Source organism: Phyllobates terribilis, unplaced genomic scaffold (genome assembly GCF_046119375.1).
Source record: "Phyllobates terribilis strain yellow unplaced genomic scaffold, ASM4611937v1 Scaffold_35__1_contigs__length_13245226, whole genome shotgun sequence".
Taxonomy (NCBI): Eukaryota; Metazoa; Chordata; class Amphibia; order Anura; family Dendrobatidae; genus Phyllobates; species Phyllobates terribilis.
Genome location: NW_027362795.1, coordinates 7,995,206 through 8,017,810, shown reverse-complemented (window position 1 = coordinate 8,017,810; position 22,605 = coordinate 7,995,206). Strand labels below are relative to the sequence as shown.

At 44.8% G+C, this 22,605-nt stretch overlaps 2 protein-coding genes across 2 annotated transcripts in view; both read left to right on the top strand.

The window, feature by feature from the left end:
* LOC141182705 (uncharacterized) overlaps positions 1–22,605 on the top strand; it is a 66,160-nt gene that overhangs the window by 30,585 nt on the left and 12,970 nt on the right. The window contains exon 10 of the mRNA XM_073660848.1: positions 17,576–17,626. Coding sequence (XP_073516949.1) covers positions 17,576–17,626 — 51 coding nt within the window. The remainder of the gene's footprint in view (positions 1–17,575; positions 17,627–22,605) is intronic.
* Positions 6,177–22,605, top strand: part of LOC141182624 (uncharacterized) — a 207,475-nt gene continuing 191,046 nt past the window's right edge. Inside the window, exon 1 of the mRNA XM_073660788.1 lies at positions 6,177–6,239. The gene's annotated coding sequence lies outside the window, so the exon portion shown is untranslated. The remainder of the gene's footprint in view (positions 6,240–22,605) is intronic.

The window sequence follows — 22,605 nt, the reverse complement described above, 5'->3', positions numbered from 1 at the left end:
TGGAGGAGACGTCAGAACCAGAAGCTCTGGGCGGCACAGGCTCTGCCCAGCCACTAAGATTAGGGTGCCTGGTACCTGTAGTACTATCCAGTCTAGCAGTATGGGTGTGTGCTGTCCAACTGGATTAATCTGCTCCCTGCTTCTGCCAATTGGAAAGCACCACACCCTACTAAAGCTGGAAGCATATTGCCGGAAGCTGCCAGATACAGCCTTGTTCTCCTCTGGTTCAGTCCTCTGTGCTCAGCTCCCAGCTTGTGGATTTGTTTCCTGTTGTGATCTCGGCCCGTTTACTGACTACTCGTGTCTTCTGATTTTGTATTTTCTCTGCCTCCTGGTTCTGACACGGCTACCTGACTATTCTTCTTGTCATCTTACACCACAGAACATTAGATAACACTGTGGCCCAAGCTTAGGGGGTCTCTGTGTAAGTCCAGATCCATGTAGAGGGGTTAAAGGGTGATGAGCAAGGCAATTCGTGGGATCTGGAAAATGAAGTAGATAGCACCAAGCCTGTTTGTGGGGGCCATCTTTTGAACTGCCAGGTGACCATGAACAGTGCCCCCAATACATTGTGCCTGCAAACTATTCAAGCAAGATCTGCATTCAAATAGCAAAATGGCGCTCCTTCCCTTCTTAACCTGCCATGTGCCCAGACAGTAGTGTACAACCATATATAGGGGATTGTCGGATTCAAGAGAAGTTGGTAAATAATTTGTAAGGTCCATTTGTTTCCTATTATCATTTGAGAAGAATTCCAAAGTTATCACCACATAAAGTGACACACGTCAGATTTGAAAAATGGGGCCTAATTAGGAACAGAAAACTGGCTGCAGGAAGGGGTTAAATCAGAGTATTTGGGGAACTAACTACTGTAGTCAAAAACTGTGACTGTAGACAATATCACATCTACTGAAATGATCAAACTCAACACTTCATCAGTAAAAAATGAGTAACTAGTGGTGAAACCTCTCTGGGGTAATTAGAGTATGGGGCTCGGTGGCTCTTGGCAATCTAAACTATCGTAAGGAACAATATTTTCTGTCAGATGAGTTTCAGGCTGTGTGCCCACGTAGTGTTTTTCAAGCGTTTATGCTGCGGAATTTCCGCAGCGTAAACACTTGTGAAACGCTAGGTCATCCGCACCCCATGGTCCCCAAGGGGATTCCGCAACTTCTATGCACATGCTGCAGATTTTTCTGCAGCGTTTATGCTGCGTACAAAAATCCGCAGCATGTTCATTCTTTTTACGTTTCCGCAAGCGGAATTGCCATTTCCAATGCATTAAAAAACGCAAGGCAATTCCGCATGTGGAAATCGCGCGATAAACGCGTGCGGAATTCCGCATGCGTTTTACTTGCAGAAATGAAGCAGAAATTTTCTGCTTCATTTCTGCAACGTGGGCACATAGCCTCAAGAAGAAATATTAGACATTCAAAGAGAACTTTTTCTAATACTGCAGAGCTGAGGTGTCTTAAATTTAGCCCTCGGGCATTGGGAAGACGTAATGGAGACCTTCTTTTAAAGACAACGAGGGAGTTACAGACTCACATAATTGAGGCAGGCCGATCCCACCACAATCAAACTATCATACAAAATGACAATAAAGAAAAAACATCCTCAACAAGAACATATGTATGAAGGGAGAGCTCCAACACTAAACTGGAGTTGCCTCAACCATTGCATGAGCTGGACCATTGGAGCTACCATGAGTCCTGACCAGAAGAGTAGAGAGAGTATTAGCGCCCCCATTTCAGGAGAGATTGTGCAGTAATCTGAATTCCTTAGAATAAAAAACATAATGTAATTTATGACGTGGAGTGATTCCATGAAACCAGGGCTCGAGCCATGCCAACACATCTCCTGCAGGCGTGAATAAATGTATATTACAGCCATCAGCCATGCACAGCTTAGAGATATATCATGGCACAGGTGTAATGTTTTTTATAATAATAATTTTTATTTTTATATAGCGCCAACATATTCCACAGCGCTTTACAGACATTATCATCGCTGTCCCCAATGGGGCTCATAATCTAAATTCCCTATCAGTATGGTCTTTGGAGTGGGGAGGAAACTGGAGAACAAGGAGGAAACCCACGCAAACACAGGGAGAACATACAAACTCCTTGCAGATTTTGTCCTTGGTGGGACTTGAACCCGGGACCACAGCGCTGCAAAGCAACAATGCTAACCACTGAGCCACTGTGCTGCCCTTTTTATTTTTTATGAAGTCTTATCACAATCCTCTTTGAAGTTAGTCAGTTTTAAAAGAAATTGAAAAGTATAAAGGGAAACTCTGTTGTTATTGTGCAGAAATTCACACTTGGCCTCACTGCACATTTAATGTTGTCGATCATAAAAGTAAAGTTTGGTCAGAAAGACTGGAACTGGTCTTGTAAGGACCATATGAGGACATTCAGCAGCACAGAAAGGACTTTCAATGCCCAAAGTCATTTGAACAGTTTTGCTTTGGGTGGAGGAGAAAGTTTTGGTTTAGAAGCAAAATGGTGATCACACGATTGTGATACGGCCGGACTACACCACCGATAAAGCAGCCACAGCCTGTGACTGAGAAGAATCTATGACTTCTCTGTATTCAGTGGTTACTACTCACCTGGACGGTTATCTGTAGGAATATCCTCTTTACACCGCTCATCACCTCTCACATATGTCTCTGTAGTATTAATATGGGTCAGATCTTCACCCTGAAACAAATATTGTAAAAGTCACAGACAGATGGAGAAGTCACATCTATGATCAGCTCTAATCCTGCCATCTCCACCGTCCTCATTACACAAGTATAAAACATATAATAATGGTGGATAAAACAAGACTCAACACAAAAGTTTCACGGCCGTCTACACATCATAGGGGAGATCTCATGACACCTTCTCTCCATCTACCTGATGATCCTGAGGAACATTGGGCTCTTCTTGTTTACAGTCCTGTGGAAGAAGAGGACGGGGATATCTCTCTGGTGTTGTCCTCTTACTGGATAGATCTGGAGGAAACACATACAGGGGCTGAATTCATTCTTTACATACAGATAATTATAGGCCGTGTGTATTAAGTCCTGTCTATTACCTGGTGATGTGAGGGGCTGGGGAACCTCCATCATGACGTCCTTGTACAGATCTTTGTGTCCTTCTAAATACTCCCACTCCTCCATGGAGAAATAGACAGCGACATCCTGACACCTTATAGGAACCTGACACATACAATGATATCGTCATCCCCTGATCCCTTCATAGCGTTACTGTATAATGTCCCAGCATTCCCAGCAGTGTCACCTCTCCAGTCAGCAGCTCAATCATCTTGTAGGCGAGTTCTAGGATCTTCTGGTCATTGATGTCCTCATGTATCAGGGGGTGAGGTGGAGGCCCTGTGATTGGGCTCAGGGGTCTTCCCCATCCCTCAGACACAGGGTCCTCACAGCGCTCTCTAGAGGTCTTCTTCACTACTGTGTAATCCTGGTTATGGAGAGACACATTAATAAATCTCACTCCAGACATTTCCAGAGTCCTCACCTCTCCAGTTCTGTCCATCTGTTATTCCCATAGATAAGAATGATGTAATGTGACGTCATCAGAATCTCTCACCTCTCCAGTAAGCCGGAAGAGGATCTCTAGGGTGAGGTGTAATATCCTCTCCGCCATCTTGTCTCTGTCCATATCCATCTTTGATGGGATAATCAGCAAAATTCTCTTAATATAGAAGATCTTCACTGAGAGGATCTGATATTGTAGAGATCTGAATGAGAAGATGATGAGCCGATGTAACATCATAAAAATCCTGTGTAATAATACAATTACTGGAGATAATAAGGGAAACATATGAGGAGATTTATTATTTTACAGTATTTAGCTTTTTTCTTTACATCTAGTAATAAAACCTATATATTTTAGGCCACAGACAACAAGCAGTTTCTTCTTGGAGTCTGTAGCTGAAAACTTTTTTCACAAGATGGTGGTTTGATGGTTTTATGAGATGGTTGTTTGTTCTCGGCCCGACCCTTTCACAACTCCTGTCTCCTGGTTTAATCGCAAGAGAAACACATAACGAGAACCTGGCTTACACCTCTGGGTTTTCACAAATGCGGCATTGATAAATGTCCACCATGTAAATATGCCGAACACAAGAAATAGATTTAATCACATTAAATAAAAACATTTCATTAAACAATTTATGTGGACGGGAACCAGCTAAGCCGCATTTTGTCCACAGCTATTACGTCACTGTTCACACCACACAGACCCCCTAAAAGAGTCTCCGTGTAATGGGGGATCTCCACATACCTCCACCTGCAGAGCCACCACCACATATATGGCTGCTCTGTGCGTACAGGACCTGTGATGAGGTCACAGGAGGGGAGGAGTCAGGGGTCACATGATCAGGGGCCTCAGTGGATGCACAGTGTGAACTGTGCGGCTCCTGTACAGTGATATCCGGAGTGAAGACGCTACATGGAGACGTCTCCACAGTCAGTGACATTTCCGGCATTATTTGCCCCTCACTACTGGCACAATGACCCTGCTCCGCCATGGACACTTCTCCGGCCAATTGGCGGCAGATTTAAAATAAGTACGCCACCGTCGGGAGACATATTCTAGAATACCCGATGCGTTAGAATCGGGCCACCATCTAGTATGTTATAAATGTGCACCCTTTAGAGCCTTTCATGTGGAACTAAAGGGTGTTTAGCCTAATAAATAATTAAAAAAAACGACATGGGGTCCCCTTATTTTTGTAGCCAGCAAAGGAAAAGCAGACAGCTGAGATCTGATATTATCAGATTGGGAAGGTCTCTGGTTATTGGTCCCTCCTCAACCTAAAATTACCTACGATTATGTCTTTTTGTCTTTGCTCTTCCTGATTGCCCTCATGCGTTGACAATCGGTGTAAAGTGTCTTGGGATTGATGTAAGCTGTAGTTTGTCAAAAATCACAGCTGGCATCAGGCCCTAGTGTTAGTAATGGAGATGTGTCTATCAGACAACCCCATTACTGACCTAGTAAGTGTTAAATAGTTAATTATGGATATTCATTTTATTCTTAAATCTGAGTTCTATACATCAGCCATCGTGTCTAGTTGACATGCGCTATTTGTGTGTGTATTTTTGGTTCACTACCATATGTAGAACAGGTGTGCCATACGACCGGCTATAAAAGCCCATGGTGCAGAAAGGGGGCTCTCTTGCTCTTCCCATTCCACAGAACACAGAAGAAGGATCTGTATGCTGAGGAAGCTGCTGACATGTAGGCCCGGACACGTGCTGGACAAAGATGTGATTTACCAGCCAGGATCCAAGGAAAGATGGGTGAATCTCAACAATTAAGCTAATTATGGACAAATGGACAATTACTTTATAACTAATTATTGTATGTACCTGCTGCAATCTGATTCTTTTTAATGGACAATCCAAGAATAAATCGATACTTTTTTTATAAGAATATCGTGATATTGATACTTTGAGAAGTCCTCAGTAGAAAAAATAATACAGAAATGAGTATTATTTAACACTTATGAAAAATATTCCCCACATCCTGCATTGAACTACTGTACCCAATGTATTATATATTTTAGGAGTTGGAGTCGGTCCATTTTATAGCGACTTCAACTTCGACTCCGCCTCGTACACGCGCTGCTCCGCTCCGTACGCCTCGTACACGCGCGGCTCCGCTCTGTACGGCTCATATACGCCCGGATCCGCTCCGTAGGCCTGATACACGCGCGGATCCGCTCCGTACATCTTGTACACACGCGGCTCCGCTCCGTACGCCTCGTACGCGCGCGGCTCCGCTCCGTACGCCTCGTACGCGCGCGGCTCCGCTCCGTACGCCTCGTACGCGCGCGGCTCCGCTCCGTACGCCTCGTACGCGCGCGGCTCCGCTCCGTACGCCTCGTACACGCGCGGCTCCGCTCCGTACGCCTCGTACACGCGCGGCTCCGCTCCGTACACCTCGTACACGCGCGGCTCCGCTCCGTACGCCTCGTACACACGCGGCTCTGCTCCGTACACCTCGTACACACACGGCTCTGCTACATCCACACTGTAAACCCCTCCTGACCCCACACATAAACTTCAGCTCATCCAGCACCATGACAACCAGCACAGCAGAGTCCTGCATCCACTGAGGCCCCTGATCATGTGACCCCTGACTCCTCCCCTCCTGTGACCTCATCACAGCTCCTGTGCGCACAGAGCAGCCATATATGTGGTGGCGGCTCTGCAGGTGGAGGTATGTGGAGATTCCCCATTATTCTCTATTATTTCTTCCTCTTCCTTCTATGTCGCCTCCATACTCTGCAGCGCTGTACACACATTATCACCGTCCCCATCGGGCCTCACTCTCTCCTTAGTCTTTCTTCACACGTGTTCACATTTGCCGCCTTCTCCATCTGTGTAATGATGGTTTTCATCCATTTTTAGGAATATTTAACCCCTTGGCATCGGGTGATTTAAAGATTTTGTGCTTTAGAACTGAATTCACTTTAAAATGCACTGAAAAAAGAGAAAACCCTTCATGAAATGTCCGGTGTGAATGAGCGGCGATGTTTTCCTCCCGGTCGGTGCGATACCGAAATTAAGAAGAATTTATTATTATTTATTGGTTAAAATAAAATTCTGAATTTGGGGAAGAAGGGGAAGGATTTATAATGTTTATTGTTTTTATATATATTTTTATAGATTTTCAGTTATTCCCCATTCGGCCCCTGCGCATCCCCCCTCCCACCTCCATAGTGCTATACCATCTATGGCGGCCTAGATCCAGGGGCTAGCCGGCACATTATATCCCAGGGTTACAAGCCCTAGCCCATGAGAAGCGGTCCATCCCTAATGGCCACCATCCACATAGGACTATAGTGAGGTGATTCGATGGGATCCGCCAGCAGTCTAATGTGTATGGGCGCTTTCCTATTCCTATGAAGAAGATGATGTTGGAGAGAAAAGGATCCGAAGCTTTGTATTTCCGGAGGCCGATTCTTTTGTTCTCAGGGAGATAAGCGAATGCCGGAGCAGCTCTCTCATAGAGAACACAGAAGCTCGGAGCAGAGACCAATGTTCTAGTGTATGGGGGAGTCACGGAAGATAGATTTTGGATGTATCTGATGTGTTTGGGGCCTTTATCTATTTTCCTTTGGCTGCCTTATAAAGGTAACTGAGTTATTAGACTTTAAAGCAGCCACTATTAACCCCTTGATGAAATATGAAGTACTAGGTATGTCAAATGCTAGCTCCCTGACATTCATGCAGGCTCGTAAGACAAGCCCGCGTGTTTGCCAGCAGATGATGGCTGTGATAATCAGCCATCATCTGACCCACTGTTAAATGCCGCTGTTAATCTGTGACAGTGGCATTTACAGCACGTCAACAAGGGGGCGCACTGTTCTAACTGTTCATCGGCCCTCCCCCGATGCGATCGTGTAACACCGATGGGTCGTCGTGACAGCCAAGGGTCAGCTGAAGACCCTGTGCCTGTCATGACAGTACTCTTGTGAAAGTCAACCTGTGACCTGTGCCTGCCATTGATAGGAGACTTATCATTTATGATTTTTGCTATACACAGCAATACTGTGGCATTGCTGTATATAGCTCAAGCGATCAGATGATCTCAGGGGGAATAAAACATTTTTTAAAATATTTATGTGTGTGTGTGTTCAAATCACACCCCTTTTTGCCTAATTAAAAATTAGGAAATAAAAAACAACAACACCTATTTGGTTGATATCGCTACGTTCGTAAAAATCAGATCAAGATATAAAATAAATTAATCCAATCTTGACTGAAAAAAAAACAGAAATGTAGAAATTTTTGCAAATTTATTAAAAAAGAAAAACTGAAATATCACATGGTCATAAGTATTCAAACCCTTTGCTCAGTATTGAGTAGAAGCCCCCTTTTGAGCTAGTACAGCCATGAGTCTTCTTGGGAATGTTGCAACAAGTTTTTCACACCTGGATTTGGGGATCCTCTGCCATTCTTCCTTGCAGATCCTCCCCAGTCTCGTCAGGTTGGATGGTGAACGTTGGTCGACAGCCATTTTCAGATCTCTCCAGAGATGCTCAATTGGGTTTAGGTCAGGGCTCTGGCTGGGCCAGTCAGGAATGGTCACAGAATTGTTCTGAAGCCACTCCTTTGTTATTTTAGCTGTGTGCTTAGGGTCATTGTCTTGTTTGGAAGGTTAACCTTCGGCCAAGTCTGAGGTCCATAGCACTCTGGAAGAGGTTTTCATCCAGGATATCTCTGTACTTGGCCGCACTCATATTTCCTTCAATTGCAACCATTCGCCCTGTCCCTGCAGCTGAAAAACAATCTCATAGCATGATGCTGCCACAACCATGTTTCGCTGTTGGAATAGTATTGGACAGTGATGAGCAGTGCCTGGTGTTCTCCACACATACCGCTTAGAATTATCACAAAAAAAGTTCTATCTTCGTCTCATCAGACCAGAGAATCTTATTTCTCATAGTTTGGGAGTCCGTCATATGTTTTTGAGCAAACTCTATGCAGGCTTTCATAAGTCTTGCACCGAGGAGAGGCTTCCGTTGGACCACTCTGCCATAAAGGCCCGACTGGTGGAGGGCTTCAGTGATAGTTGACTTTGTGGAACTTTCTTGACGCGCCCCCTGGGACATATTCCTTTTTGAGGGGAATACCCGGCACCGGATCAGATGGGGGGTTGTAGTCTCCGAGCGGCTGTGACCCGGCCCCGTGCCCAGGGCGTCAAGCTCAGTGTTATGTGGCAGCTTTACAGATGTTACTAAAGTTCTTTTGTGTCGACTACGCCACCCGTTGTGATGCGGTCACTGTGGCCGCCGCTGCAGCAGGGTCCGCTGAGGCTGATGGTGGGTGCGCAGCTTGGTGAGATAACCCCCAACGGGAGGGGTATAGCCTCAGAGGGGACAGGCGCAGAGGATGGGGGTTGTGGTGGTGTGGTGCAGCCGGCAATGAAGACAGACTCGGGTTGTGCAGTTAAGGGAGTTTACTTACTGCTGATGTTTCGGTCACTCCAGCTGCTAGTGACCACCCGAGCCGTGCTGCGTCCACCAGGTCCTGGATCCAGCCAACCCCCAAACAAGTCCGGAGCGTGGCCCTGAGCTCTCCCTCTGTCCTTTCTTCAGCCGTCCCCACCAGTGATTCACCTAGGTCCAGCTCCCTCGGGCCTTCTGTTGGGCAACCGTTGGCCTTAGGTTCCCTGACCCTTCCTGTGGTGTGCCTTCAGGGTGAATGTAGTGGGTGACCGTGACAGACACTGCCCACGGTCTCCGGTCTCTGGCTGGGGAATGTCTTTGCCCCCACCAGCTTGGGTTCCGGTACCCTCTTGCTGACTCCTCACCCGGTGCTCTAATTTGGGTTCTTGGGTCCCTTCAGTCTTCCCCCTCTGGGTCTTTCTCTGCTCCACTCTCTCTCTCTCCAGGGCTGCTGTTTCCTTCTCTCTCCTCTCCAACTGACTTGTTCTCAGCGTCTGACAGGCTCCTCTGCGTCTGACCTGTCCTCTGCATCTGACCCTGATTCTAAGTTGGTGCCCTCCTTATATATCCCTCTATGTGTGAGCTCAGGTGACCAGCACCCAATGAGCTCCTATCACTACCCAGACTGCTCCCCCTATCTGCCCCTACACTACATGGGATGTACCACCCCCCTCCCACTCCAGCCAGGAACAGGCTCGGTTGTACCTGCACATTTCTAAGTGGGAGTACCGTCGGCCTGCTCCTCTGGAATGGGATGTATGTAGTGCATGCAGTCTATCTGAGCTCAGTTCCACACTCCTTCCTTACCCGGGAGTGGAATATCACACCTCTGGGTTGAGGTGCAATACCCCTGTAGCAGCCGAATCCTCAGGGTGCTACATTCTCCTATCTCCATACAGCATCTCTGGAGCTGGCTCTTTTCCCACGATTGCTCAGCTTCGCTGGACGGCCAGGTCTAGGAAGACTTTTGGTGGTCCCAAACTTCTTCCATTTAAGGATTATGGAGGCCACTGTGCTATTAGTAACCTTGAGTAATGCAGAAATTGTTTTGTAACCTTGGCCAGATCTGTGCCTTGCCATAATTCTGTCTCTGAGCTCCTTGAGCAGTTCCTTTGAGCTCATGATTCTCATTTGATCTGACATGCACTGTGAGCTGTGAGGTCTTATATAGACAGGTGTGTGCCTTTCCAAATCAAGTCCTATCAGTTTAATTAAACACAGCTGGACTCCAATGAAGTAGTAGAACCATCTCAAGGAGGATCACAAGGAAATGGACAGCATGTGACTTAAATATGAGTGTCTGAGCAAAGGGTCTGAATACTTATGACCATGTGATATTTCAGTTTTTCTTTTATAATTTGCAAAAAATTCTACATTTCTGTTTTCTTTCAGTCAAGATGGGGTGCTGAGTGGACTTTAACCCCTTAAGCCCCGCGGGTGGTTTGCACGTTAATGACCGGGCCAATTTTTACAATTCTGACCACTGTCACTTTATGAGGTAATTACTCTGGAACACTTCAACGGATCCCCCTGATTCTGAGATTGTTTTTTCGTGACATATTGTACTTCATGATTGTGGAAAAATTTCTTCGATATCACTTGCGTTTATTTGTGAAAAAAATAGAAATTTGGCGAAAATTTTGAAAATTTTGCAATTTTCAAAATTTGAATTTTTAAGCCCTGAAATCAGAGCGATATGTCACACAAAAGAGTTAATAAATAACATTTCCCACATGTATACTTTACATCAGCACAATTTTGGAACCAAAATTTTTTTTTGTTAGGGAGCTATAAGGGTTAAAAGTTGACCAGCGATTTCTCATTTTTTCAACAAAATTTACAAAACCATTTTTTTTAGGGACCACATCACATTTGAAGTCACTTTGAGAGGTCTTTATGACAGAAAATACCCAAAAGTGACACCATTCTAAAAACTGCACCCCTCAAGGTGCTCAAAACCACATTCAAGAACTTTATTAACCCTTCAGGTGCTTCACAGGAATTTTTTGAATGTGGAAGAAAAAAATGAACATTTAACTTTTTTCACAAAAATGTTACTTTAGACCCAATTCTTTTTATTTTCACAGGGGTAACAAGAAAAAATGGACCGCAAAATTTGTTGTGCAATTTCCCCTGGGCACGCAGATACCCAATATTTGGGGAAAAAACACTGTTTGGGCGCACTGTAGGGCTCGGAAGGGAAGGAGCGCCATTTGACTTTTTGATTGTAAAATTTGCTTAAATAATTAGCGGACACCATGTTGCGTTTAGAGAGCCCCTGTGTGCCCAAACATTGGAGCTCCCCCACAAGTGACCCCATTTTGGAAACTAGACCCCCCAAGGCACCTATCTAGATGCATAGTGAGCACTTGCAACCCCCAGGTGCTTCACAAATTGATTCGTAAAAATGAAAAAGTGAAAAAAAAAACACTTTTTCATTGTTACGAATCAATTTGTGAAGCACCTAGGGGTTCCAAGTGCTCACTATGCATCTAGATAGGTGCCTTGGGGGGTCTAGTTTCCAAAATGGGGACACTTGTGGGGGAGCTCCAATGTTTGGGCACACAGGGACTCTCTAAACGCAACATGGTATCCGCTAACAAATTGAATGGAAAATCGGCTCAAATTGTTAGCGGACACCACATTGCGTTTGGAAAGCCCCTCTGTGCCCAAACTTTGGAGCTCCCCCACAAGTGACCCCATTTTGGAAACTAGACCCCCCAAGGCACCTTTCTAGATGCATAGTGAGCACTTGGAACCCCCAGGTGCTTCACAAATTGATTCGTAATAATGAAAAAGTGAAAAAAAAAAACACTTTTTCATTTTTACGAATCAATTTGTGAAGCACCTAGGGGTTCCAAGTGCTCACTATGCATCTAGATAGGTGCCTTGGGGGGTCTAGTTTCCAAAATGGGGTCACTTGTGGGGGAGCTCCAATGTTTGGGCACACAGGGACTCTCTAAATGCAACATGGTATCCGCTAACAAATTGAATGGAAAATCGGCTCAAATTGTTAGCGGACACCACATTGCGTTTGGAGAGCCCCTCTGTGCCCAAACTTTGGAGCTCCCCCACAAGTGACCCCATTTTGGAAACTAGACCCCCCAAGACACCTTTCTAGATGCATAGTGAGCACTTGGAACCCCCAGGTGCTTCACAAATTGATTCGTAATAATGAAAAAGTGAAAAAAAAAACACTTTTTCATTTTTACGAATCAATTTGTGAATCACCTAGGGGTTCCAAGTGCTCACTATGCATCTAGATAGGTGCCTTGGGGGGTCTAGTTTCCAAAATGGGGTCACTTGTGGGGGAGTTCCAATGTTTGGGCACACAGGGACTCTTTAAATGCAACATGGTATCCGCTAACAAATTGAATGGAAAATCGGCTCAAATTGTTAGCTGACACCACATTGCGTTTGGAGACCCCCTCTGTGCCCAAACTTTGGAGCTCCCCCACAAGTGACCCCATTTTGGAAACTAGACCCACCAAGGCACCTTTCTAGATGCATAGTGAGCACTTGGAACCCCCAGGTGCTTCACAAATTGATTCGTAATAATGAAAAAGTGAAAAAAAAAAACACTTTTTCATTTTTACGAATCAATTTGTGAAGCACCTAGGGGTTCCAAGTGCTCACTATTCATCTAGATAGGTGCCTTGGGGGGTCTAGTTTCCAAAATGGGGTCACTTGTGGGGGAGCTCCAATGTTTGGGCACACAGGGACTCTCCAAATGCAACATGATATCCGCTAACAATTTGAGCCGACAATTTGTTAGCGGATATCATGTTGCATTTGGAGAGTCCCTGTGTGCCCAAACATTGGAGCTCCCCCACAAGTGACCCCATTTTGGAAACTAGACCCCCCAAGGCACCTATCTAGATTCATAGTGAGCACTTGGAACCCCAGGTGCTTCACAAATTGATTCATAAAAATGAAAAAGTGGTTTTTTTTTTCACTTTTTCATTATTACGAATCAATTTGTGAAGCACCTGGGGGTTCCAAGTGCTCACTATGCATCTAGAAAGTTGCCTTGGGGGGTCTAGTTTCCAAAATGGGGTCACTTGTGGGGGAGCTCCAATGTTTGGGCACACAGGGGCTCTCCAAAAGCAACATGGCGTCCGCTAACAATTTGAGCCGATTTTCCATTCAATCTGTTAGCGGACACCATGTCGCGTTTGGAGAGCCCGTGATGTGCCTAAACAGTGGAGCTCCCCCACAAGTGTCCCCATTTTGGAAACTATACCCCTCAAGGATTTTATTAAGGTGTATAGTGAACATTTTGAACCCAGAGGTACGGCACAGAATTTGTTTACATTAGGTCATCATATTGAATAAGTTGTCATTATTCTTGAGCGCAAGTGCTCGCTACTTGAGTTTGCATCGGGTACTCAGGTATGCACCATGTACAGCGTGTGCTCGAGTGACATGCTCGAGTCCCTGCTCCGCATGTTTCACGGTTATTAGACACCCAAAAAAAAACATGCGGGGATCGCTCGTGCATGGCAGGCAATCCCCGTAAAGTTTTTTGGCTGCGAAGCATATGGGGCAGAGACTCGAGCATGTCACTCAAATACCCACGATACTCAATGCATACCAGAGCACCCGATGCAAACTCAAGTAGCGAGCACTTGCTCTCAACACTAGTCGCCATATCGTCATCTTTTTTTCTTACTTTTGAAAAAAATCCCAACCCCAGCCCTAACCCCAGCACAACCCTAGCCCCAGCACAACCCTAGCCCCAGCACAACCCTAGCCCCAAACCCAGCCCTAACCCTAGCCCAATCCTAACCCAAGAGTTTATTTTTGACGCCGTTCCTTGTGCGGTATAAGTGATTAGACGACTTTATTCTTCGGGTCGGTGTGATTACAGCAATGCCAGAATCATATGGGGTTTTTAGGACTGACAGCTGTCACACACTAAAAGACGCATTTTTTGTAAAATCTAGTTTTTGCATCGCCATATTTTGTGAGCTATAATTTTCCAGATTTTGGCAGACAGTCATGTGACGGCTCGTTTTTTGCGGGATGACTTGACGTTGTTATTGGTGCCATTTTCAGGCACGTGACATTTTTTGATCGCTTTCTATTCCGATTTTTGGGAGGCAGAATAAACAAAAACCAACAACTCAGGAATTGTTTTTTTATTTTTTTTTTATTCTGTTCCGCGTGTGGTAAAATTGATGAGGTAGTTTTATTCTTCGGTTCAGTACGTTTACAGCGGTACCACATTTGTATCATTTTTCTATGTTTTGGCGCTTATACACAATAAAAGCTATTTTATAGAAAAAATTATTTTTTTGTATCGCTTTATTCTGAGAGCTATAACTTTTTTATTTTTCGGCTGTTGGAGCTGTATGGTGGCTTGTTTTTTGCGGGACGAGATGACGTTTTCAGCGGTATCATTTTTATTTATATGCGTCTTTTTGATCGCGTGTTATTCCACTTTTTGTTTGGCGGTATGGTGATAAAGCATTGTTTTTTGCTTCGTTTTTTTTTTTTTTACCGTGTTCACTGAAGGGGTTAACTAGTGGGACAGTTTTATAGGTCAGGTTGTTCCGGACGCGGCGATACCAAATATGTGTACTTTTATTGTTTTTTTTTTATAATAATATTTATTGATGGGTACATTATATTTTTATTTTTGGTGTATTAATTTTTTTATTTTTTTATAATATTTTTGCACATTTTTTTTTTTTTTTCCACTTTCACACAGTTTATACACTTTATTACTTTGTCCCACTCTGGGACTTTCACTTTTTTTTTTCTGATCGCCTGCATGGCACAGGAATGGAGCACCATCCCTATGCCATGCAGGCTGTCAGAAGTTCACAGTGTGAAGATTGCTTGGAGATGCACTGCGCATGTCCAAGCAATCTTCCTGCTCTCTGGTGACCTGGATGTTGTCATGACGACATCGGGTCGTCATGGCAACACCCGGGAAGCCTTTGCAGACTGCGCTGGAAGCCGGAAGAGGAGGTGAGTATCGCCGATCACCTCCCCTTGCCCCCGCAATGCCGCGATCGACTTCGATCGCAGCATCGCGGGGGTTAATGTGCTGGGAACGGTGCAGGACCGCTCCCTGCACATAGTACCGGGTGTCAGCTGTGACAATCAGCTGACACCCGGCGGCGATCGCGCCCGCACAGCCTGTGTGCGCGCGCGATCGCGATGACGTACTAATACGGGTCTGGCTCTTAAGTCCTAGGGCACAGACGCGTATTAGTACGTCAGATGTTATTAAGGGGTTAATGAGAAAAAAATGAACTTTTTAAAATTTACTAAATGGCTGCAATGAAACAAAGAGTGAAAAATGTAAAGGGGTCGGAATACTTTCCGTACTCACTGTATATATTGTATCAGAGAAAACTTACCGCATAGAAATAATAACAGATCCATACTCGCTATGTAGATACAGTAACACAATCAAGCTTGCTACATTGATACCACAACGATTATATAATAAAAAATGTGTGGCTTGGAAACTGCCGTCCTAATTGTGCTGCATTCAAGCAGCATTGTGATAACAATAGTGAACATTACACGACGATCATACAGTAAAGTCCCCACACACCAATTATTTTTTTAATTCACCTAAAAAAACTGATAGGAAGGTTATGTGTACATAAGTCTCTGAATCATAATGGGGATAATTTGGGAAGTCTGGGGAACCTGACATGATCGAGAAGAGATGAGTTTAATGACAAACATATGAAAACATTATGTCTGCATAACCTGTGATTTCTTACATCATAAGACACAATACGTATATCCACATCATTGTTTTTTTCCTTTAAAAAAATGATTCCATATAAACAGCACATAATTGACAAAGTTGTATCCTTTTTTGTAGTAGACACATAAATATATAAAAGCACATATAGTGTATGTGCAGATCTTATCATACATACACCCACATATAGACAGGCTTACAGTATATGTAGCCACACAGAGGGTCAGCACTTGTGAGGGAGCCAACACAGATGCCCCCCTGCCCATCCCAGCCCTGCGGTAATAGTAATACACCCGCCTCCCCAATTACCATAGACAATAATAATGCTCAACTTTGTTCCCCTCCACAGTTATTGTGCTTAACAATACTGAGGGCTCATTTAGACGTCTGTGCAATGTATGACCGTGGATCTCCTGACCTGAGCATGACGACTTCATAGAAGTATATACAGCTCCATGGTGAAGTCCCGGTGATAAGAAACAGGGAAGGGTCGATGCAATGTTCCCACCACCTGGTGGAGTTGAGCCGGTCAGGCCCAACTGTGATGAGAGAAGTAGCACAATGGTATTCCTCATATAGACTGCTTCTCCACTGTTGAAGTCAACAGAAGGAGACAAAAAATGAGGAAAAAAAGCTTTATGATGGTCCTAGGAAGATGTCAGATCGATTTTGAAACACATTGCTATCTTTTAATATGTTTGTTGTTTTTCTACACCTTCTCATCCTTGTCTTCAGCATCACAGCGCCCACCATAAAGCTTCTTTTCTCATTTTTTACCTCACAATTATAGAAATATATGAGGCTGTCACGCTCCGGTCAGGAGACTCGCGGCCAGCCCATGCATTGTAGTCTGTACTTGGACATTAGAATGAGCTGTAACGAGGTTGTTTTTATCCTCTTTGCTGTAATGTATAGGACACAGTTCAGACTGAACTTTCGTCAGTCCTCATAGAGCAGAGACGCTTAGCACGTGATACCAATAGAGCTCACAGTATTAGAAATATTTATTTTTTCTCCCACCACATATTCAAAAAACCTCATGGAAAAAAGGCGGCCATATTTACCAAAACCAAGATGCTGTTACACTGACTCACTTCTCACGGACAAGCCGTGAGTCAGGATAGTCAAGGAGTTCGAGGTCAACAGCCAGGAGAGTCACAGTCCAGAGTCAGAATTCCAAGGTCAGCATGTGTCAAGGCAAAAGGGGTAATACAAACTGGAAGTCAGTAGGGAAAGCCAGGGTCCGGCAACAGAAGATCAGAATGTCTGAATTCAGAGCATAAAGTGCAGAGGGAACAGACCACATTGAGCTGAAAGCTACGACCAGCAGCTATCGGGGACTTACAGCTCGGCTAACTAGCTGGGTAATCACTAGGAACAGGGAACACCTGAAGTAAACTCAGCACCTCCCAGTCTCAGATTGGGCGGCTGAGCTGTCAATCAAAGTACCGACAGCTCAGCACGTCCCTGCACTAGATTGGATGACTGAGCTGTCACTCACTGCGTCCAAGACACACTGAGCGGAGGAATCGTGACAGACACAATATTAACTACACTGCAGGACACAACAGTCCCCATGATAAAGGCGGAGGCAGCACAGGTGAAAATAGATGAAACAACCACTTACACCGACGGTTCATGGAAGGGCGGCTGCGTAGTATTATCTGTGTGACTGGCGCCCTATATCGGCCTTATCCATCTGCACTTATAAGTGTGGTACATAGTGTCTGGCCTATAACCTAATAGAGACGCTCACCACACACTTAACACTTATACAGGCTCCATCCTGCAGGGTACAGCAGAGTCCTGTATACACTGAGACCCCTGATCATGTGACCCCTGACTCCTCCCCTCCTGTGACCTCATCACAGGTCCTGTGCGCACAGAACAGCCATTTATGTGGTGGCGGCTCTGCAGGTGGAGGTATGTGGAGATTCCCCATTATTCTCTATATCGCCTCCATACTCCGCAGCACGTACACACATTAATATCACCATCCCCATTGGGGCTCACACTCTCTATAGACTTTATTCACACATTGCATTTTGCAGCTACAAAAACAATTAGATTTTTACATTTGTCTGACCTCCCAACTGTCAGGGAATATAAAGAGGGATAGATTGCACATCATGACATCTTAGTCCACGTCCATAACCATTCCTCCAACCCCTAACCACACCCATTACCATTTAATTCTACCCTGAACACATAAAGTAAATGGACGACCCCTTTACACTTAGGCCGTCTCCTCGGTGTTCCTTTCTATCCTCAGACCATCTCCTCTGCATTTCTTGTCGGTCTTCTCAGCGCTCCTCTTTACTCTCAGGCCATCTCCTCAGCGCTCCTCTTTCCTCTCAGGCCGTCTCCTCAGCGCTCCCCTTTACTCTCAGGCCGTCTCCTCGGCGCTCCTCTTTACTCTCAGGCCATCTCCTCAGCACTCCTCTTTACTCTCAGGCCATCCCCTCAGCGCTCCTCTTTACTCAGGCCATCTCCTCAGCGCTCCTCTTTATTCTCGGGCCATCTCCTCAGCGCTCCTCTTTACTCTCAGGCCATCGCCTCAGCGCTCCTCTTTACTCTCAGGCCATCGCCTCAGCGCTCCTCTTTAATCTCAGGCCATCTCCTCAGCGCTCCTCTTTAATCTCAGGCCATCTCCTCAGCGCTCCTCTTTACTCTCAGGCCATCTCCTCAGCGCTCCTCTTTACTCTCAGGCCGTCTCCTCAGCGCTCCTCTTTACTCTCAGGCCATCTCCTCAGCACTCCTCTTCACTCTCAGGCCATCTCATCAGCGCTCCTCTTTACTCTCAGGCCGTCTCCTCAGCGCTCCTCTTTACTCTCAGGCCATCTCCTCAGCGCTCCTCTTTACTCTCAGGCCATCTCCTCAGCGCTCCTCTTTACTCTCAGGCCATCTCCTCAGCGCTCCTCTTTATTCTCATCTGGTCTCCTCAGTGCTTCTCTCCACACTCAGGCCATCTCATCAGCACTCCTCTTTACTCTCAGGCCATCTCCTCAGCGCTCCTCTTTACTCTCAGGCCATCTCCTCAGTTCTCCTCTTTACTCTCAAGCCATCTCCTCAGCGCTCCTCTTTACTCTCAGGCCATCTCCTCAGTGCTCCTCTTTACTCTCAGGCCATCTCCTCAGCGCTCCTCTTTACTCAGGCCATCTCCTCAGCGCTCCTCTTTACTCTCAGGCCATCTCCTCAGCGCTTCTCTTTACTCTCAGGCGAAGCAGAAAATGTGAACGGATGGACTCTACATGCCTGGTTCCAACCGTGAAGCATGGAGTAGGAGGTGTGATGGTGTGACGGTGCTTTGTTGGTGACACTGTTGGGGATTTATTCAAAATTGAAGGCATACTGAACCAGCATAGCTACCACAGCATCTTGCAGCGGCATGCCATTCCATCCGGTTTGCGTTTAGTTAGACCATCATTTATTTTTCAACAGGACAATGACCCCAAACACACCTCCAGGCTCTGTAAGGGCTATTTGACCAAGAGGGAGAGTGATGGGGTGCTACGCCAGATGTCCTGGCCTCCTCAGTCACCAGATCTGAATCCAATCGAGATGGTTTGGGGTGAGCTGGACCGCAGAGTGAAGGTAAAAGGGCCAACTAGTGCTAAGCATCTCTGGGAACTCCTTCAAGATTGTTGGAAGACCATTTCCAGTGACTACCTCTTGAAGCTCACCAAGAGAATGCCAAGAGTGTGCAAAGCAGTCATCAAAGCAAAAGGTGGCTACTTTTGAAGAACCTAGAATATAAGACATATTTTCAGTTGTTTCACACTTTTTTGTTAAGTATATAATTCAACATGTGTTAGTTCATAGTTTTGATGCCTTCAGTGTGAATGTACAATTTTCATAGTCATGAAAATACAGAAAAATCTTTAAATGAGAAGGTGTGTCCAAACCTTTGGTCTGTACTATATATAATATAATATATATATATATATATATATATATATATATATATATATATATATATATATGGGCAGAGGAAGTGGGGGGTTAGGTAAGGTTGCAGCTGGACACGTTGTGGATGAGGGGAGGTATGTGTCCCCGAGGTACCAAGCTTCGGTGATGTAGGACCCGGAGAAGCAGGCTCCAGCACACATAGTGCTGAGAGGGAGTTAATGGGCCCGGATTAAAGGGCTGGGTTTTATGAGCAGCTGAAAGAGCTGGGGGATCAGCTGCTCACTTACCTCCAGTCCAGGTCTTGGAAGGCCTGATTTAAGACAGCTGCGCCTGTCTCAGTGTGCTGTGTGTTGTGCAAGGTGAGCAGACCTTGCATGTGCTGCTCAGAGTCTGCTGGAGGCAGAGAAAAGCATCTGCATTTAAACGGCTGAGGCCATGCTCTATATGGACCTGCTATTTTATGTTTTGTTCTGTTATACCTTTTTGGAACCTGAAAGAGGCTGTGATATTTTTGTCTCCTGCCTGGTTTATGGACATTTAATAAACCACCAGTTTGTTTGAACCTATGGACTGCATCCCTGTGTGAACCAGCGCCTACCGTAGAGCTGACCCCTCACAATAAATAAATATATATATATTTTTATTTTCATTACTCTCCTTAGGTGTCCTGCCTATTTTTCCCACTTACACATAGTGCTATAACCATCTATAGTGCCCTATAAAGTAATAGCCCCCCCCCTTCTCATTGCCTTATACAGTAATGATCCTCATCTTTGTTACCCCATAGTTTTAGTGCCCCACAGCCCACACCACTAATAGGTTTCTTCTCCTCTTTTGCTGTATTCTACAGGATATGGTTGTAATCATTTATTTTTTGTAACACCTGAGCATTCACTTCACCGTGCTAGGTGCCACCATGCCAGTGTTTCTTTTTGTATTACCATAAAAAAACAGTGCACCCCTAATACACATTGAAATAACTGAGAGATTTAAACTTGCTTATAACATATCATAATCACAATGGAGACAAGCTTCAGAATATTGCCCAACTATTTTCACTTTTTGGCTTTGTCAGGGGTGAGATGTGGAATCCACGTTCTATGGATTGAGGGATGATTCCTGAACATTGCACCCATAGCTTATAGCAGGTGAGAATAAAAAATAGTTTTCTTGATCACTTTGAAACATACACTGTCTGCGCAATTATTAGGCAAGTGAATATTTTGACCATATGATCATTTTTATGTAGATTTTCCAAATACAAGCTGTATAAACTTAAATGTTTAGTGGATGAAGTAGATCAGGTGATGTGTATTGTAATGAGGGGTGTGTTGCCTATGGATATTGAAATCCTTTGTCAGGGGGGTACAATTATTAGGCAGCTTATTTTTCTCCGGCAAAATGGGCCAAAAACTGTTTTAACTGACTATAAAAACTCAATAATAGTTAAGTCTTACAGAGTGATGCAGCACTCCTTAAATTGCTCAGATGTTGGGTGTGATCACAGAACCTTCAAAAGTGTATAGGGTCACAAAAGGAAAAAAAGAATAGCATTAGCTGCAAAAGATTTCAGAAGACTCAAATGTGAAGCGACCAGGAAGATATTATCCTCTTGTGCTGTCATATTCCAGAACTGCAGCCTCCCTGGAGGCCCAGAAGTGCAAGATGTTCAGTGCTCAGAGACAAGGCCGAGGCTGAATACCGACCACCACTGAATAAGACACAAGAAAAGACTTGTCCAAGAAATATCGGAAGACAGATTTTTCAAAGGTTTTATGGACTGATGATAGTGACTTTTGACGGACCAGATGGATGGGCCCGTGGCTGGATCAGTAATGGGCACAGACCTCGACTTCGACTCAGATGCTACCGACGTGGAGGTGGGAACTGCTATGGGCTGGTATTATTACAGATGAGCTAATTGGACCTATTCAAGTTGAAGATAGATGCAAAATCAACTCCCAAACCTTCTGCCAATTTTTAGAAGACACTTTCTTTAAACAGAGGTACAGAAAAAATCTTCATCTTTAAAAAAAAACAGGATTGTTCTGCAGGACAATGCTCAATCGCAGCATCAAAGTCTTCACTGCTCAGTACCTGGAAAGGTCTTAAAGATGAAAGACTAATGACATGACTTTTTCCTCTCTGGACCTAAACCTTCCTGAGAACTTTCGAGCTTTTCTTAAACTCGAGATTTATGGTGAAGGAGAACAGTCCCCTCTCTGATCAGTGTCTGGGACTATGGTTGGTGCTCCCCACAAAGATGAACGTCAACAAAGTAAGAAACGAATGGACTCCATGGATGGATGGCTTATCACTGGTGTTGAGAAGAATGGTGGCTATATTGGTCACTGATATATATTTATTAAATGTCAGAAATGTATACTATAACAGATGAAAATAAACAATTAAGATGGAAAATTTACATTTTTCATATAGTTGCATAATAATTCTGGACACAGAGATATTCTGCTAAGACAACACCTCACTTTTACTTTCTTAAATATTCAGGTTTCAGGTTTATTACCCTTTGGATTGACCAACAACACTGGAGATGTTAAGGCTGTGTGCCCACAATGCGTTTTTTAAGCGTTTCCGCAGTGGCAAAAACGCTGCAGAAACACTTAAAAAACGCATGGTAGAAGGCCTGCCATGTTCCCAAATGATAATCCGCATGTGCTGTGCACATGCTGCAGAAATTTCCGCTGCGGATTATCATTGCGGAATAAAATGCAGCACTACCAATTATTTTGCGGAAGTGCTGCGTTTTCGCCGCCATTGACTTGCACTGGAATGCATGTATTCCGCTTCACTAGATAAGCACATGCGTTCAATGTGCGGATGGTACCCGGGTGTGGAGGACAGGAAAAAAAAAAAAAAGAATAAAATAAAAAATAAATGTTATACTTACCTTCTGACGGCCCCTGCTGTGCTCGTCCTCCCATGCCGGCAACTCACGGTGGACTGGAGGACCTGCGCTGACGTCATAGTCA